Source organism: Miscanthus floridulus, chromosome 19 (assembly GCF_019320115.1).
Source record: "Miscanthus floridulus cultivar M001 chromosome 19, ASM1932011v1, whole genome shotgun sequence".
Lineage (NCBI taxonomy): Eukaryota > Viridiplantae > Streptophyta > Magnoliopsida > Poales > Poaceae > Miscanthus > Miscanthus floridulus.
In genome coordinates this window covers 116,476,742-116,495,121 of record NC_089598.1, presented here as the reverse complement: position 1 = coordinate 116,495,121, position 18,380 = coordinate 116,476,742, and the positions used below count along the sequence as shown (strand labels likewise).

General features: G+C 47.5%; 2 protein-coding genes across 2 annotated transcripts; one reads left to right on the top strand and one right to left on the bottom strand.

The window, feature by feature from the left end:
* The first annotated feature begins 983 nt into the window (after nucleotides 1-983).
* LOC136527455 (4-coumarate--CoA ligase 4-like) lies at nucleotides 984-14,283 on the top strand. Its single transcript, XM_066520201.1, has 6 exons — nucleotides 984-1,761; nucleotides 2,245-2,598; nucleotides 3,255-3,453; nucleotides 13,263-13,476; nucleotides 13,573-13,675; nucleotides 13,901-14,283. Exons 1-6 carry the CDS (start codon nucleotides 1,105-1,107, stop codon nucleotides 14,042-14,044), a joined length of 1,671 nt encoding a protein of 556 aa, XP_066376298.1. The 5' UTR covers nucleotides 984-1,104; the 3' UTR covers nucleotides 14,045-14,283.
* A 266-nt stretch (nucleotides 14,284-14,549) lies between these two features.
* LOC136527456 (CASP-like protein 2C1) lies at nucleotides 14,550-18,044 on the bottom strand. Its single transcript, XM_066520202.1, has 3 exons — nucleotides 17,701-18,044; nucleotides 17,444-17,594; nucleotides 14,550-15,140 (listed from the first exon to the last, which is right to left on the bottom strand). Exons 1-3 carry the CDS (start codon nucleotides 17,865-17,867, stop codon nucleotides 14,898-14,900), a joined length of 561 nt encoding a protein of 186 aa, XP_066376299.1. The 5' UTR covers nucleotides 17,868-18,044; the 3' UTR covers nucleotides 14,550-14,897.
* Nucleotides 18,045-18,380: the final 336 nt, after the last annotated feature.

The window sequence follows — 18,380 nt, the reverse complement described above, 5'->3', positions numbered from 1 at the left end:
GTGGAAGATACCTTGTTCAAGCACGTGACTTTGGCCCCGTTCGCTGGTCTGAAACTTGGCTGAAACTGGCTGAAAACACTGTTCCGGCTGAATTGTTGTGAGAGAAAAACATTGTTCCGGCTGAAAAAAGAAGCCGAACAAGCCATTTTTAAGACAAGCGAACGGGGCCTTTGAGCCAAGAAAATAAGTGCTACGTTTCATAGTAGCTGGAAGATAACTTGTTCAAGCACGTCATAGGGAGAAGTGTGTGTCCGCAGTGTTTTTTTCTAATGAGTCGATGCAAGTGTTTTTCTTTTCTCCTTTGCCATCCATCCAGTAAAAAATCAGTGACGGAGTTTGGCCTAACACAGTAAAAACAGCACGGGCAAGTCTCCATGCCTGGCCGTGCACGTATTGCCAGTAGCTAGGCGACGTGACCCTTTTCAGGATACCAATATCTGTACTCCACGTTGCACGGTGGTGAATGGCAGCACGAGTGCACGCCGCTCGTCAACGGCGCCGAGTTCGGCGCTAGGGTGATTGGCGCCGAGCTGTCTGCCGAGCCTAAGACCTCGCCGCCAGAGATACTGGCGTCGAGATGTGTTAGCTCGACGCTAGCATCGATGGCGCCGAGCTAAGGGTCCAGATTCTAAAATCTTTTCTCCAGAAGTTTATTTATGATAAATTTTCAAAAAAAAACGACCAAAAAGTAAAAAATTCTGGCACCGAGCTCACCCGGCCTGCAATTGCAACGCAATAGCTGGCCTCGCAAGCTGGTTCGGTGAAAAGTGAAAACAAAGTCAAAAGAGCTTCTCTGACGTGCTACAGATTACTACAGTCAACTCTCTCGACTGACTCATGCCATGTCGGAGGATTACCATGGACACACCCTCGAACTCGTTACCCGCTCCCTACCGACATTGCGGCCCCACCAGTCATCCTCTGTGACCTGTCCCCCACCAACCCTTCTCCACCTCGCCACGGCGGTATAATAACCCGGCCTCCCCCAAATTCCGCCACTCAGCAGCTCAGGCGAGCAGCGGAGCCGAGCAGAGCCTCGAAATCCCGACCACCATTTGCCCTCCGGCCCACGCGGAGTCGATCGCTTCACCGGCGGCGAGGCCGATGGGTTCCGTCGCGGAGGACTCCGCCGCGGCAGCGGCGGCGTCGGTAGTGTTCCGCTCCAAGCTACCGGACATCGAGATCCCGCGCCACCTCTCGCTGCAGGCCTACTGCTTCGAGCGGCTCCCCTCGGTGTGCTCCCGCCCGTGCCTCATCGACGGGCAGACGGGCGCCGTCCACACCTACGCCGACGTGGAGCGCCTCTCGCGGAGCGCCGCGGCGGTGCTGCGCGGGCTCGGGGTCGGGAAGGGCGACGTGGTGATGAACCTGCTCCGCAACTGCCCCGAGTTCGCCTTCGTCTTCCTGGGCGCCGCGCGGCTGTGCGCCGCCACCACCACGGCCAACCCTTTCTACACCCCGCACGAGATCCACCGCCAGGCGGCCGCGGCGGGGGCCAAGGTGATCGTCACCGAGGCCTGCGCCGTGGAGAAGGTGCGCGGGTTCGCCGCCGAGCGCGGCGTGCCCGTGGTCGCCGTCGACGGCGCCTTCGAGGGCTGCCTCGAGCTCGGGGCCCTGATGGACGCCGCGGAGCCGCTCGACGCCGACGAGGAGGTGGACCCCGACGACGTCGTCGCGCTGCCGTACTCCTCCGGCACCACCGGGATGCCCAAGGGCGTCATGCTCACGCACCGAAGCCTCGTCACCAGCGTCGCGCAGCAGGTGAGAGCAGAGCAGAGCTCCTCCTGCCGGCTGCCGCCACTCGCCCTGGCCTCCATTCCGTTAGCTCTAGGAGGAGCACGAGGAAAAGTTTTTCTATCGAGGCGTCGAATTTTTTGGGGATTTCCTTCCCCTTTCTGTGCTTCTTCGATTGGAAGTGGCGTGATGGCGCCCACGCTTTCCAGCTCGGGAGGATTTTTTTTCTTCCTCATCACGCGCTTTTTTTTTGTCGGCGCGAATAGAGTGATCATTTACCACCGCGTCATCAGCCGTTAATGGGACAGCCGGCCTCGTGGCTGGCTGGCCTCATGTGGGTCCCAACTGTCAGCAGCAGTAATTCTACGCAGCCAGAGCCAGCTGTTTGACAATCTCACGATCCGGCCCGAGATCCGTGCCGATATGAGTTAATGGCGCCAGCCAGCGTTCTGTGTTCAAATCCTCGTTGGACTCGTTTTGACGGATGGCCTGTTTGCGCAATTTTGTCAGGTGGACGGCGAGAACCCGAACCTCTACTTCAGCAAGGACGACGTGCTGCTGTGCGTGCTGCCATTGTTCCACATCTACTCGCTCAACTCGGTGCTCCTGGCGGGGCTGCGCGCCGGCTGCGCCATCGTGATCATGCGCAAGTTCGAGATCGGCGCGCTGGTTGAGCTGGTGCGCGCGCACGGCGTGACCGTGGCGCCCTTCGTGCCGCCCATCGTGTTGGAGATCGCCAAGAGCCCCCGCGTGGGCGCCCACGACCTCGCCTCCATCCGCATGGTCATGTCCGGCGCCGCGCCCATGGGGAAGGACCTCCAGGACGCGTTCATGGCCAAGATCCCCAACGCCGTTCTCGGCCAGGTCTGTTCGCGTCACAGTACGCACCCTGCCCAACTCCACCCCCATCCCACCTCGTAATCGCGCTTCATCACATGCCGAACGAAATGCCGCTCTCATGATTGAATGCATGTGCACAGTGCTAGCAGTTCTATACTGAAAGGGATTCGTAGTAGCAGGAGAGTTGGTGGGTGGTAGCCTTTGCCGTCTTTTTGGCTGCGGACCGCGAGAGGCCCGCAGGGCAGGCAGGACCGCTCGGGTTTGCTTGTGCCTCATGCCAAGGCGACATCTCAACCACGCCCAACGACTTTACGCCTGCGTCGAGCGGTCGAGGCGCCTGTGCTCTGTTCGCGCTTGATGGAGGCGTAGGTGCAGGGTGCCTGCCTGCCCGCAGGCCTAGTGTGGTGAAAGGTCGGAGGCACACGCCAACCCCATGATTTCCCGTTTGCCGTCTCGCTAAGAAAGCATTTCGTTCAACTACTCTTCCGGTCTTTCCTCCCTCCCTCCCAAACTCTGGGTGGGCGAGTCCCACCACGGATGCCGGTGCACCAACAGAGTCACACTGGTTGTACAAGACGATAGGTTCTATTTGTTGAAATCGGAATGGGAATGTGACATGATTTGGTTCCGAGTGGAGAAATGCGATACTGAACTGAAAAATCTGTGCTCGTTTCCACCAGGGCTATGGGATGACCGAGGCAGGGCCCGTGCTGGCCATGTGCCTGGCCTTCGCCAAGGAGCCGTTCGAGGTGAAGTCCGGCTCCTGCGGCACCGTCGTCAGGAACGCGGAGCTGAAGATCGTCGATCCAGACACCAGCGCGTCTCTGGGACGGAACCAGCCAGGCGAGATATGCATCCGTGGCGAACAAATCATGAAAGGTACCGTCCAATCCTTGCTCTCTTTGTTTCAAAAAAATCCTTGCTCTCTTCCCTGACACGCCAACCTGTATTATACTCCATGTTGACATGTTGGCGGTGTATACCGTTACCCTAGTAAGCTGCAGTACGTGACAGCGCTGGATCATTGGTGAGTACCATTTAGGTTAGTTTAGGCCCCCGTGGGTGCGTGTGTGCAGCCGTCAGCCCATCACTAGCCGAGTATAAAAACTCCGAATGTGGGTTTGGTTGTCCTATCACAGTGATCCCCTTGCCGATGTTGCCGTTGCTCTCAACTAACGGGATGAAAGCTGTCACGACTAATGACTAGCGTGGACAACTTGATAAGCTTTTCTAGGATTAAGGTAGACCCCACTAGCACGTAAACTAATTTGTCATCAGGCATTAAAGCCTAGGTAGCATCAAAACACTGTTGGTGGCCCTGTACACATGGGTATTTCAGTAATTGGTTTTGTCACGGATAAAACAATTGGCCCTTTCCCATGTCAGCTGTCCGTCTATCAAAATATTTATAACTTGTACCATTATAAACTCAGGAAATAAAAAAAAGGGAGACTCAATGCTGGAGGCTCTCACATGAGTGGGGTCTGGGGAAGAAAAAATCGAGGCAAACATTCCCCTCGTAAATCTGCGGAGAGACTGCTTCGAACCCGTGACCTGGTGACTCAGCGAGACTCTGAGAAAAAAATTAAAAGTTGCATTCTCATAGCTGTGTCATGGACTCATGGTTCATGGGTGTGCATGTGCTCCTATCATGCTGGAACAGCAGTCTACTGGTTCTGTTTGGCATCTACCGAAAAATTGACTAGTCTAAGTAGGTGTAGTTGTTGTACCAAATTAAAGCTTCTCCCTTTGGCACACCAAAAGTTCGTGTTCGGTGCACGTCCAGTTTGGCTACATCATTGCTGGTTGCCTGCTTGTTCGGTTGTTCGAACCGCACCAGAGAGACCGATGATTTCCTTATAGCACACGTCTCATTATCACTCTGCCAATCGTGTCCAGCAGTCGTTGCATCCGACTGCCACGGGGGCAGGCACGTTGGTAACCAAATCGTCCACGGATTGCCAATCAGTTCGTCATGACAACATGGTTGATGGTTCTGATAAGAACCTGACTACCTGAGACCAGGGGAAAAAACTTGTTCTTGATCTGTTCATAGCTCTAGAAGCCATATTTTTCCTTATTGGTAGCACATCTTGTCCATTTGCCACTATAACTATGAGTACATGTAGGAGTGGGAGCAGCTCAGCATCGGTTACTCAGGCCTCAGATGATTCGGTTATTAAGTTATGCTAGAAAATGGGAAAATGAAGACATGCATGCGCTAGTTATGCTGTATTATGGATAATTGGATATGCTTGCATGCACCTAGCGAAAGTAAGCTTCCAGAAGTGAAAAAATTCGAACCAAACCGGCAAACCCTTTGCTTGTTTCTCACCTGCCCAGACCTGAAAACCCATTGACTCTTAGGCAGCTGTGTGGACCTGTTCGTGTCATAGTCAAAATGGCTGCATTTCCTGACTTGAGCATGTGCTTCCTGCCTCTGCCTCGTGTTGAGATGAGTTGGTCAGGCAGGGCCCTCTCGGCTACCCAACCTGCTCGTGCAGACGTGCTAGCCTTGAAAGTTTAAACACAGGTCACAGGTTGGTTCTAGCCATTTGAACCAAACTGAATTTGTTTTGTCAGATAGTTAATTATTTTTCACCAAACAAAATAAAGTTTCTCCATGAGCCTTCAGACTTGGTCCTGTTACTTCTACAGGATCACTAGGATCATAGATCTAACCGGTAGAGTGATTCTATTCGGGATAAAAGACGCAGTACATCCTAATACATGTAGAACTAGAGAGACAAAGAGAGAAGGGAGAAGGTGTTGAACCTGACACTATAGAGGGAGAGGGTTCAGAGGACGCCATCACGTTCGTCGGTGTAGTCTGCACACGGGCAGCGACGGCCAGTGAAGAAGGCGGTGAAGATGTCGACGTCGATGGAGTGGGCGGCGTGGCTGGTGGCTTCCCGTCACTGGCTGCGCCCCTCTCTAGATCGGCTTAGGGTTTAGGTGTCGGTTGGGAGCTCGGCTCCGGCGAACCTCGTGATAAGAGCCGCTGGCCCCCACCTCTTTTTTATAGCGCAGTGTGACAGGGGCCCTCCAGCCATGGTGGGCTAGGCGCCCCTGATCAGGGCGCGAATCAAAGGCCCAACTGGGCCGTTGAGTCCAGTTAGGATTAGAGATCAATCTAACAATCTCCCACTTGATCTCCTTCCATCTTTCATTTCATATCATTTACTTTTGTTCATTCCATTACAGATTAGCGCATAGAGCATGTCTCATCGTCACGGTCTATTGCCGATAGATTTAACAGTTACAACACACCACTCTGTTCTGAAATAGATACTTATCTTTGAGTTTTCTTTTGTCCAGGAGTTATAGGCTTTCCCTTAAACCCATGTCGGCTACATGTTCTCTGAACACGTTGGGTGGTAAGCCTTTTGTAAGCGGATCCGCGAGCATCTTTTCGATACTTTTATGCTCAAGACTTATGACATGATCCTGTACTTTATCTTTCACAACATAATACTTTATGTCAATGTGTTTGGCAGCACCATTTGACTTATTGTTGTTAGCCTACTGTACTGTCGGATTATTATCACAGTATAACTTAAGTGGTCTATAGATGTCGTCAACCACCTTCAAACCGGGTATGAACTTCTTTAGCCAGTTCACCTACCCCGTTGTCTCATAACACGCTACAAACTCGGCGTACATTGTGGATGATGTAGTGACAGTTTGCTTTGAGCTTTTCCATGAAATAGCTCCCCCTACGAGAGTGAATACATATCCAGACGTGGATTTTCTATCATCTCCCGCATAATCAGAATCTGAATATTCCACTATATGGAGTGAATCAGATCTTCTATACGTCATCATAAGGTCTTTCGTTCCTTGCAAATAACGCAAGACTTTCTTTACTAATTTTTAGTGTTCTGTTCCAGGATTGCTCTGGAATCTGCCAAGTAACCCGGTAACAAATGCTAAGTCAGGGCGCGTACATACTTGAGCATATTGCAAGCTTCCGATAGCTGAAGCATATGGAACCGCTTTTATTTGATCGATCTTATATTGGTTCCTAGGGCATTAAAAATCCCCATATCTGTCGCCCTTAACTATAGAAGCAGGTGAGGGACTACATTTGTGCATACTGAATTTCTTTAAGATTTTTTCTATGAATGCCTTTTGTGACAGTCCTAATACCCATTTACTTTTATCTCGGTATTATCGATTCCTAGAACGAACGAATCTTCACCAAGATCTTTCATATCAAATTTTGAGGACAAAATTTTTTTTGTCTCCAGTAGTAGACTGACATCCCTACTGGCAAGTAAGATATCGTTCACATACAGGACAAGGAAGATAAACTTCTCATTTTTAAACTTTGCATAAACACAATTGTCCTCAACATTCTCTTTAAACGCAAAATTCCTTATTGTCTGATCAAACTTTAAGTACCACTGTCTTAAAGCTTATTTTAATCCATAAATGGATTTCTTTAGGCGGCATCTTATTCGTTCTTTTCCTTCCATAACAAAACCTTTCGGTTGTGCCATGTAAATATTTTCCTCTAAGTCTTCGTTGAGAAATGTCGTCTTTACATCCATCTGATGTAATTCTAAATCGTAATGTGCCACTAATGCCATTATGATTATGAATGAATCCTTACATGAGACTGGAGAAAATGTCTCATTGTAATCAATCCCTTCTCTTTGCTTAAAGGCTTTTGCCATAAGTCGCACTTTATATCTCTCTATATTCCTTTGAGAGTCAAGTTTTGTTTTGTAAACCCATTTATAGCCTTCTATTTTGGCTCCTTAAGGAATTATCTTCAAGTTCCGAACTTTATTGTAATTCATTGGTTTCATTTCATCTTTCATGGACTCAAGCCACTTTGATGAATGATCACTTCTCATGGCTTCTTCAAATGAGGTGGGATCATCCTCCATTTGAAATTCTTCAGTATTGTATACTTCATAGTCAGCAGGAATAACTGATCTTCTAACTCTTTGAGACGTTCTAGGGGCCTCCACATTTGTCACATCTTCTGTTTGAGGCTGATATTGCTCCCCCTCATGTCACAGGCGGAATAACAATAGGTGCTAGCACTATAGTGTCTTGCACTGTAGGTGCAGCGACAGCAGGTAGTGAGAAAAATGGCTCATGAATCATCGGAGTCAGCGCATACACCCGCTTCTCTTCAAGGTCAATTTCTCGAGCTACTATGCTCCTCATCATTTCATGCTCTAGGAAGACAGCGTGTCTCGTTTTCACAAACTTTGTATGTCTGTCTGGACAGTAGAAACGAAAACCTTTTGGCTTTTCTGGGTATCAAATGAAATGACAACTCACTGTTTTGGGATCTAGATTCCCAATGTTTGGGTTAAATACTTTAGCCTTAGCAGGACTTCTCCACACACGTAAGTGGTTTAATGAGGGTACTCTTCCTTTCCACAACTCATACGGTGTTTTGAGCACCGACTTACTTGGTACTCTATTGAGAATATGAATGGCGGTTTTTAACGCCTCCATCCACAGGCTCAACGGTAAGGTGGAGTAACTTATCATTCTGCGCACCATATCCATCAGGGTACGATTACGCTTTTCAGCTACTCCATTCTGCTGAGATTCGCCCGGTGTAGAATATTGGGCTACTATGTCATTCTCTTGTAAGAACATTGCAAAAGGTTCAGAAACTTAGCCATATGGAGTATGTCGACTGTAGTACTCCCCCCACGGTCGGACCTGACTATCTTAATCTTTAAATTGTGTTGGTTTTCAACTTTTGTCTTAAATATCTTAAATTTATCTAATGCTTCTGTTCTTTTTTTGATTGGATAAATGTAGCCATAACGAGAGTAATCATCTGTGAATGTTATGAATGAATCATAACCAACCACACTCTTTATAGAAAATGGACCACAGATGTCTGTGAATAATCTGTAAAATTCCTATGCTTCGTTTGGCATCTTTCTTAATTTTCTTTATATACTTTCCTTTTATGAATTCTCTGCATTGTTCTAAATCTGAGAGCTCTAATGGAGAAAGAATATCATTCTTAACTAGTTTTTCTATTCTCCCCCTCAAAATATGGCCTAAACGACAGTGCCATAATTTCAACATTGCGTCGTGAGCTCTCTTTCGTTTTCTGTTTAAATCCGCGGACGAGGATACATTCACATTGTCGCACGCAACGTTCCCATCATCGCATACAACATTTACATCATCACATAGTGATAACAAATAAAGCTTATTTTGTAAGATATCAAGACCAACACATGCATTATTAAATGTTATCTTGCATTTGCCATTTCCAAAATGGCAATCATATCCATCATTGTCCAAGCATAAAACACTAATCAAGTTTCTCTATAAAGAGGGAACATAAAGTACATCTCTAAGTAAAAGTGTGAAGCCATCAGCAAGCTCTAGAGAAAGATCGTCAACGACTTCGACATCTGCTCGGACTACATTTGCAATTTTAATGTGTCTTTCTCTTCTTTGCGTAGTCCTCGTCGAATAGAATCCCTGTAAAGAATTAGCAACATGAACAGTTGCACCTGAGTCAATCCATCAAGTAGATTTCGAATACTGTACATACAAGGATTAATTTATGAGCGTAATAATGTTCTCACATTTCTTTGCCATGATCATCTTTAAGTAATCGGGACAATCTTTCTTATAATGTCCCGTCTTCTTACAATAGAGACACTGGTCTTTCTCTACTGTGAACTTGTTCTGCTGAGGCTGATGCAGCATGGGACCCTTTTCCTTTGACTTTGAGGAGAAGTTAGTATTATTATTCTTTTTTCTTATTGTCTTTCAGATAATTGATAGTGCCACCATTGGCAGCTTTCATTCTCTTCTCCTCTTGCACACACAGCCATGAGCCTCTCCATGTCCCATTTCTTGGGCTGTATGTTGTAGTAGACAACAAAAGTGTCAAACTCTTTTAGCAAGGAAGCAAAAATCAGATGGATAAGGAACTCGTCCTTAAGAGCCAGATCTATTGGTTTTAGCTTGAATGTCAAATTGCTCATCCTTAATATGTGCTCTCTTATACCACCATTACCTGAGTACCTCTCTATCACCAGCTGTTTTATCAGCTGGGTAGCATATGTCTTTGAAGAACTAGTGAACTGACTCTTTATTCTTTCGAGGTACTCGGTGACAGTGTCACACTCTGGGATTGAGCCCACAATTGCAGGCTCAATCGTGTTCTTTATCACAACCAAACATTTTTTGTTGGTAGTGACTCACTTCCTATGCTCAAGGTCATAGGACATTCTTTGGGATGCAAAATCCCTCTCTTTGGTTGTCTAAGCGACATCAGTCTCGTTTGTCTCCCTCACCGGTGCCACAGATTCAGTGCAACACGGTGAGGTGATTACCCAGTCCACCTCAGCTAAGATAAAGGTTTTTCTTTTATTCCGTGTAGTTATCACCTTTGAGAGTGGGATCTCTTTGATACAACCTATCAAGTTGTATCCGCCTAAAAACACAATTCATATAGAGTGAGAACATAAACATAATAATAACAATTGCATGTCTTAGTTTCAATATTGGTCAAACTTAAAACATACAATTATCCTCTACACTAATTATATATCACCGATCGGCAGAAATAGAATTAATGCATGACAAATCATCATAATATTGCCATTAATCAACGTTGGTCAGAATAAAAACAATATTATAATCAATTAAAACATATCTATTTTCAAAATTAATTTCTCCCGTTGGATTGAATTTAATAATGAAAATAACATCTTTAAATATGCAGCGGAAAAATAATCTCAATTTAGTGAATTTTACCCATAGAAAAATTCTCTTTTCTATTTTCTTTAAGCCATTAATCAATTTCCAGGAAATAAACATTTACTGGAAAAAGAAAAAGAAAAAACTGATTCAAAATGAACACTGTTCATCAGCCCAGCCAGCAAAACGGCCCGGCCCACTCTGCTTGCGCGCGCGCTGTGCCTCCCAGGCCGCAACCTGGGCCTGGGCCGGCAAAGCCGCCCGCCCGCGCGCTCCCGCCTGGGCCGGACGCCGGTTCGATCAACGCTAGCGGTTCATTTGAGATCTGACGGTCGCGCGCGCGTTTCGCTCGAAATAAAAGCCGACGCCGCGGCGACCCTAGGAAACCCTAGCTTCATTCTCTGCTGGCCTTTCTCTCTCTTCGCCTCGCTCCGTTCTCTCCTCAGCGCAGCAGCACCGAACAGCCGAGCGAAAGCAAGCGCGACGATGGCGCCATCGCCGGTCCCCTCGCCGGCGTGCGCGCTCCCCAGCGGGTGAGCACGCCGCCGTCGAGCGGTCTGGGCGGCGGTGCCCTGATCCCCTCCAAAACCCTAGATCTGACCCGGCCACTTCACGTCCTCTTCTGTCTCGGTCCCGCGACGGCACGGAGACGATGATGGCGCCGTCGTCGGCCCTCTCGCCGGCGCGCGCGCTCCCCAGCAGGTGAGCGCGCCGCCGTCGAGCAGCCTGGCCGCGACGCCCTTAGCCTGAGCACCCGCCCGCGCGCCGACGAGGCGGCAGCACTGTGCGACGGCGAGGTATGCCTCTTCCCTTTCCCCTTTTCTTTTCTTTGATTTTCCTTTCTTCTTTTCTCGGATCTATCCGATTTAGGATTGGGGATGGAGTTAGATCGAGATTAGGGTTAGGGTTCCACTGTTTATCTTCCCCATGAAGTTTTCATGGGTTTAGGGTTCGGTTCTTACCTTCTTAAGGCCGAAACCCTCTTTTTCTTCTCCTTTCCTTAACCTAGTTAGGGTTAGGGTTCAACCGAACCCTCTGTTCTTCTTAGACCCGCACTGGATCTAACCTTCTACTTCCTTTTCTAATCGGTTTACCCGTTCTAGATCTAAAAACCCTAGAAACCGATGGCTCTGATACCATTGATAGTTCTATAGGATCATAGATCTAGTCGGTAGAGTGGTTCTATTTGGGATAAAAGACGCAGTACATCCTAATACATATAGAACTAGAGAGACAGAGAGAGAAGGGAGAAGGTGTTGAACCTGACACTGCAGAGGGGGAGGGTTCAGAGGACGCCATCATGTTCGTCGGTATAGTCTGCACACGGGCAGCGACGGCCAGTGAAGAAGGCGGTGAAGATGTCAACGTCGATGGAGCGGGCGGCGCGGCTGGTGGCTTCCCGTCACTGGCTGCGCCCCTCTCTAGATTGGGTTAGGGTTTAGGTGTCGGTTGGGAGCTCGGCTCAGGCGAACCTCGTGATAAGAGCCGCCGGCCCCCACCTCTTTTTTATAGCGCAGTGTGACAGGGGCCCTCCAGCCATGGTGGGCTGGGCGCCCCCGATCAGGGCGCGAATCAAAGGCCCAATTAGGCCGTTGGGTCCAGTTAGGATTAGAGATCAATCTAACAGGTCCTTGACCTATCAACGGGCCTATGAGAGATTGCCGAGACAAGATTTGCGATCCATCTTCCTACTGAACAACAAAGATTTGGTCACGAGTCATTATCTTCCCGAAGTGACACTGATCTGCTTGGACTCTAGCACAATCTAAAAGTGGTTGATATAAGTATCCCGAGTGATCATCCACAAACCTGGAGGAATGGAAAATATAAACAGCCATAAATTACGTAGATTCGGTCAGCATTGTAGGTTTCCCTTACCTGATTATGTAGGAAGAATATCCAATTCAACATAAGCTCCTGAAGTGCAACTAAAGTTACAGAGCTTCAGGTCTGGCATCTTCTGGATAGGGCATTTATTTATATCCTATATTCATTGATGCGGCAACCTGGCCATGTGAAAGCATTTCCCCAAGTACCTTTGTTTACCAAATTGTCATGACTTCAAACAACTGAAGAATATCATAATTGTTTTAAAATCACAAATTCTCTAAAATGAAAAGTTCAAGCATTGAGTTTAGCAGCTAATAGCCCGTTCTGCTGTAATCTCTGTTTATCATCGAAGTAGATGTTAGGTAGGACCAGACAGCTGGCTTGAGTAGGTGTATCCTTCCATCAGAATTTATTTTAGTTTTTACCTTTCAGCTCTGGACTCGATTTGTTGAGGGTTCTCTTGCCTTCTGCAAACTGCTGTAGATGCCATAAGGTGAAATATCCCTTTGGTGCGCCATAGAGTATGCATACATTGTATCCACGAATCCATGATAGCGACAGGCTGGTCTGTGATGAGCATGTTGATTGGGATATTCCAAAATTTGTGTCCTTTTCTTTCTCCTTCACTGCCCTTGAATATTGAATTTTTGGTGTATTTATTTATTTTTCTATGCATTTAGATATGATTGTCCCTTTGATAAACAAAGAGAGCAATGGTCTGCCCTTCCATTTTTCAACCACACAATATATTTGTTCCAAATAAAAACTACTCCATAGCAGATATACGTGAGTTTGGATATGATCAATGTTGCTTTCGGCAGTAATTACCACATGCCACCACATCAAGCCTCAAGGACTAAGACCTTGTAGAAATATCTTTTTTGGAAATGAGAAGAAATTGTGGTATCAGTATATGGGTTTACTGTAGGTAGCAAGTATAATTGATGGCAATATTTGTGACTTTAAACCTGAAGTTGTCTCTAGCAACTATCCTATCACATTCTTTTTGAATTATCGTATGCTTGGACCATCTTTTTTTCTTGGCAGCACTAAACATATTTTCTGCAATTAGTTATCAGATTAAATTATAAATTGCACCAGAATGTTTGCAAGTAACTGTTTTCATGCAAATTACGGAAACCTATGATGTGCAGGTTATCTGAATGATCCAGAAGCAACAAAGAACACCATTGATAAGGATGGATGGCTGCACACTGGGGACATTGGTTATGTGGACGATGACGATGAGATCTTCATTGTTGACAGGCTCAAGGAGATAATCAAATACAAAGGCTTCCAAGTACCTCCTGCAGAACTTGAGGCCCTTCTCATCACACATCCTGAAATTAAGGATGCTGCTGTTGTCTCGTAAGTTGATCCCACACATAATCCTGAAATGACATTAGGTCACATGGACCATATCACTCTGGTGTCAAGGAATTAATTCTTCTGGATCAACTGCAGAATGAAAGATGAACTTGCTGGCGAAGTCCCTGTTGCATTCATTATACGGAGTGAAGGCTCTGAGATTAGTGAGAACGAGATCAAACAGTTTGTTGCAAAGGAGGTAATACCAAATCTTGACTTTCGGAAAACAATAATCAACACAATTATTACATATCAGTGCATGTCTACAAACAGTAGTGTTGAAAGGACTGTAAACTAAGTTGCATCATGTAAAATATAAGAAATGCTTGCATCAGTTCATGTGTCTGGCATTTGAAAGGAAAAATACTATGATCCAAACTTTCCAAAGAGTCCATATCTCATTACAGTTTCTACTTTGTTATAGGTCGTGTTCTACAAGAGGATCAACAGAGTTTTCTTCACGGATTCCATTCCGAAGAATCCCTCCGGCAAGATTCTTAGGAAGGACCTGAGAGCGCGGCTTGCTGTGGGCATTCCGAGCAGTGACAACACACAGTCCAAAAGTTGATATTTTGGTGCTATTCTTTTCTAGTTTCGACACCTTTGTCAAAAATCATGCTTTACTATTCATGAGATGGCAATGGTATATATAAAAAGGCCAAGCGATCGATATTGATTCTAATAGATGGGTAAGGTATACTTTGTTTGTTTGTGTCCGACATATATATATAAAAAGGCCAAGCGATCGTTATTGATTCTAATAGATGGGTACGGTATACTTTGTTTGTTTGTGTCCGACATATGTATTTGTATCATGTATAGATATCGTTTTGACAACAAATGCTGATTATAATGTATACCATCTTTGGGTTAACCTATTATTCATAAAGGGTCAACCCTAGTCCTGATTGTGTCTGCTCTCTGTTACATAAATCCATACCGCTTTGGTGAAATGAAATGACAGACTTATCAATCTCGTATTGGGTACCCTACAGGCTACAAAACTGAGCCATGTTGGGTTCATATTGAAATTGAAATTTGGAAGATAAAAGTCGGTGAGTTCGGAGCAAGAATTTACTGGAATACTCTAACAGTCCCATTTTTCAACTGGAAGTCTACAAGAGGCAACATATTATTATCTACGAAATACACTGGCGAACATGCATACTCATGTCTCCACTAATGTATCAAATGCAACAAAAGCAAAAGAAAATAGAAGTACACACCTCTTAGAGGGAGAGAGGAGGGAAAACAGGAGTAGGATAGGACTGTAGTAGTACACTCTAGAGTAGAACTCTACTATCTCCATCTTCATAGCCCACACCCTTCATATGGGCCCGCACTTCGTCACGGCCCAGTGTTAGATTCTCCGGAGAAGGCGAGAAGCACACCCGGCCCAGCTGACGCCTTTGGGCCCAGAGCTAGTGCGCGGCGTGGGTCCCCGGCGAGTAGTGGCGGAAGACGTTGCGCGCGGAGGCCGCGGAGAGGACGGCGGTTCCCACGGCGGCCAGCATCCCGAGCACGAGGCTGCCGGCGATCTGCTCGCAGAAGCGGGTGTAGATGTTGCAGAGCTTGGTCCACTGCAGCGCGTGCGCGCCGTCCAGCGCGATCACGCACGCCTGCGCCGCTGCCACCGTCGTCGCGAACGTCGTGTAGGCGCACGCCTGCGGCCATAGGCGCAGAGCGAGCGGCGCATGCCAGAGTTAGCTTGCGTGTGCGAGACGCTGGGCGCTGCCGTGCCGTGCCGTGCTCGCAGCACAGCGAAACCAAAGCATAACATGTCGAGATGGATACGGAGTAGATGACGAGCAAACAGACAGACCGTGCAGTGGTAGTGTGGTACTGGTACAGTTTAGCTGGAGACATATGAGTATGGCGCTATTTATGGTGATTTGGGCCTTGTTCAGTTCATCTACTAAAGTTTACTCCATATCAACGTTTATATTTATATTTATATATATATATATATATATATATATATGAAGTATTAAGTATAGACTAAAAAATAATTAATTACACAGTTTACGATTAATTTGAGAGACGAATCTTTTAAGCATAATTAGGCCAAGATACGACAGTATGGTGCTACAGTAGCATATGTGTTAATGATGGTTTAATTAGGCTTAATAAATTCGTCTAGCGGATTATTGATGGATTCTGTCATTTGTTTTTTCTATTAGTACTCCGACACCCTATGTGACACCCGATATGATACCTAAAACTTTACGCACTGGATTTAAATAAGGTCTTGTTTTTGTTGCTGCTGTGTGTCCTGTGGCTAGTAGCCGTACTGTTTGAGTGTTCTCTGTGAATCTGCAGGGGCTGTAGCTGCGGTTGTTGGCAACAAAGGGGCGGCAGTGCATGCGGGTCCTTCCTTCTCCGGCGCGGCGGCCGTGTGTAGCTCGAGGTGTTTCTTATGGCTTCTATTGCCTTGAGCAATCAATGTGCTGTGTCCTACACTCCTGCTGCTATGTTCAATGGTTCACACTTCAGTACCGCTTGGGAGTGGGCTCAAGGCCTCAAGCAAATTGCAGACACTATCGAGTAAACAATCGAGAAATTAGCTGTAGCATCGGAGCCACTGAACCAGGTATGGACCTCACGTTTTATTTTATTTTATTTTATTTATTTACTAAGACAATTCCTTGGAACGAAGTAACACTGGAAAACCTCTGTTCCCCCCCCCCCCCCCCCCCCCACCCCCCCCCCCCCCCCCCAAATCATAGCTGCAAAGAAATAAACTCAAACGGCTAACCAACTCGATCACTATTCACTCACACAAGGCGATGTCGTAGTCGTAGTCCACCATATCCACATGACAACCACATATTAGCACGCAAAAACCGCTCTTATTAATGGACGGATGGTGAAGAGAGGTTGCATAATTCCAGCCTTCGCTCGCTTGGAACCGCCTCCTCCATTGATGGCGATCTTCGTGCGCTTAATGAGACCACAGTGATGCAGATGAGAGGTGCAGCAAACGCTGTCTTAAATATCAATCATGTTTGCCTTGTCCTTGTGTAGGGATGAGCACCTTTATTTATGAGTTTTCTTCCTTTTAAAAAAAAATCATTGTATGTAGAAGAAGGGCAGATGGGCACTTTCTGGATGTTTGTTAATTGCAGTACCAGTACGTACATTTCAATGGAGCTGCATCTGTATGGGGCCTCACAAGTGTACGTTGGAGTAGAGTTGAGTCATAGAGTGCCATGCATTCTGCCGTGTGCTATAGGTAACACAGCTGTCGAATGAAAGGTGCTAATCACTAATTCCAAAATGAACCCGTACTTCCTCATAAGAATAAATTAACTTTTAGAGCTATCTTTTAAAAAAATTAGGCTTACCCAAATTTATAGAAAAGAGCACTAAGATTTACGACATCAAATTAATATCACCATATGCATCATAAACTATATTTTCATAGTGTACCTATTTAGCATCATAATACTTTTTCTATAAATTTGATTAAAATTAAAAAGGTTTAATTTAAGCCTATTAATAGATTTATTCAGAGACGGGTGAGTATTATAGCTATAGGATCCTCTGTGAGCTCTGTACTATCACCAGTCAAAATCGTTTGATAGTTTTCAGGGATGGTGATGCTCCTTTCAGAGAGGTTGTTCGAGAAAAGTTGGATTGGATACTCCACTGTAGCCCTTGTTTGTTGTTTCTGTTTAATTTTCTTACCCAAGGGCCAAAGGTTAGCCCTTTTCTTTCCACTAATTTCAGCAGTTCCGGCTCGTGTATGTGTGTGTGTGTTTTCACTATGATTCACAGGATTTCATTTGATTGGGTTTATTCACGCTGTAATTTAATTGTGATAGTGACCAAAAAGACATTTCCCCCCACTGGAAGCTTGAAGATTCTTCCAAGGAAAAGGCGGGATGCAACCCTTCCTTTGAAAGAAGACGGAGTACGACTGTACTGTACGTACGGGGGAGGGACGGAGGGAGTTGTTGCGCCTTACCTTGTCGAGCAGGAGGCATGTCCAGGCCAGAGCCCTGCTGCTCCGGCGGCAGGGGCTCGCGCCGCCGCCGACGCGCCGGCCGAGGTAGAAGCACTTGAGCAGCTGCAGCAGGTGGTACCCCGCCGCCGCCGCCGCCGCCATCGCCAGCACCCTGCGGCCGGGCAGAGATAGTAGAGCACGAGCGCGCGTGTGCACGTACGTACAACCATCAGCACCCGTGCTTGCAGTGCAGAGGCCATGAATGGAAGGCTGCTTACCAGAGCGCCTGGACGTCCTTGACGGTGGCCTTCTTGGTGACGAACAGCACCGTCTCCGTCTGCGTGCTGAGCCCCACCAGCAGCGCGGCCGCCGCGGCCAGCGCCGCGCACGCGCCCCGCAGGAGGCCCTCCGCCTTCACCTCCCACACCCTCGCCGCGGCCACCATCGCTTAAATTTGCTACTTGTAGTAGCTGCAAGCCCTCTCTCTTGCCACGATCGATTCCCCTGCAGGCGCGAGGCGCGTGAACGCGCCCGCCAACCGAACGCTCGCTCGCTCGCGCTAGCGCTTCTGACCAGTCGCGAGCGCGAGCGCCTAGTGGTTTCGGGCTTCGGCCTCGATCGTTTCCCCACGCGACACGGGTCGGCCGGGTCTTATAGGCGCGGGCGCCCGCGCGCGCACGGCTTGTGGCCTTGTGCGTCGGCCCGTCTCGGGTCACGGGTGCTCCACATGGACCGCTGCACGACACGTAGCGGGACATGGTGTACCGCGCGCACGCTACCGAACGAACCTGTGTCTGTGCATGGTGCCCGGCCGGAGGCGGACGGCGTGGCATGGCTTTTCACAGGGGTTTACGGCAGGGGGATTAGCCGTGTCGCGTGTCACATGGCCGGGTATGCCATACACGCACTCCAACCGACCACACGTACCAATACAGAGTTCACGTGCAGTGCAGGCACT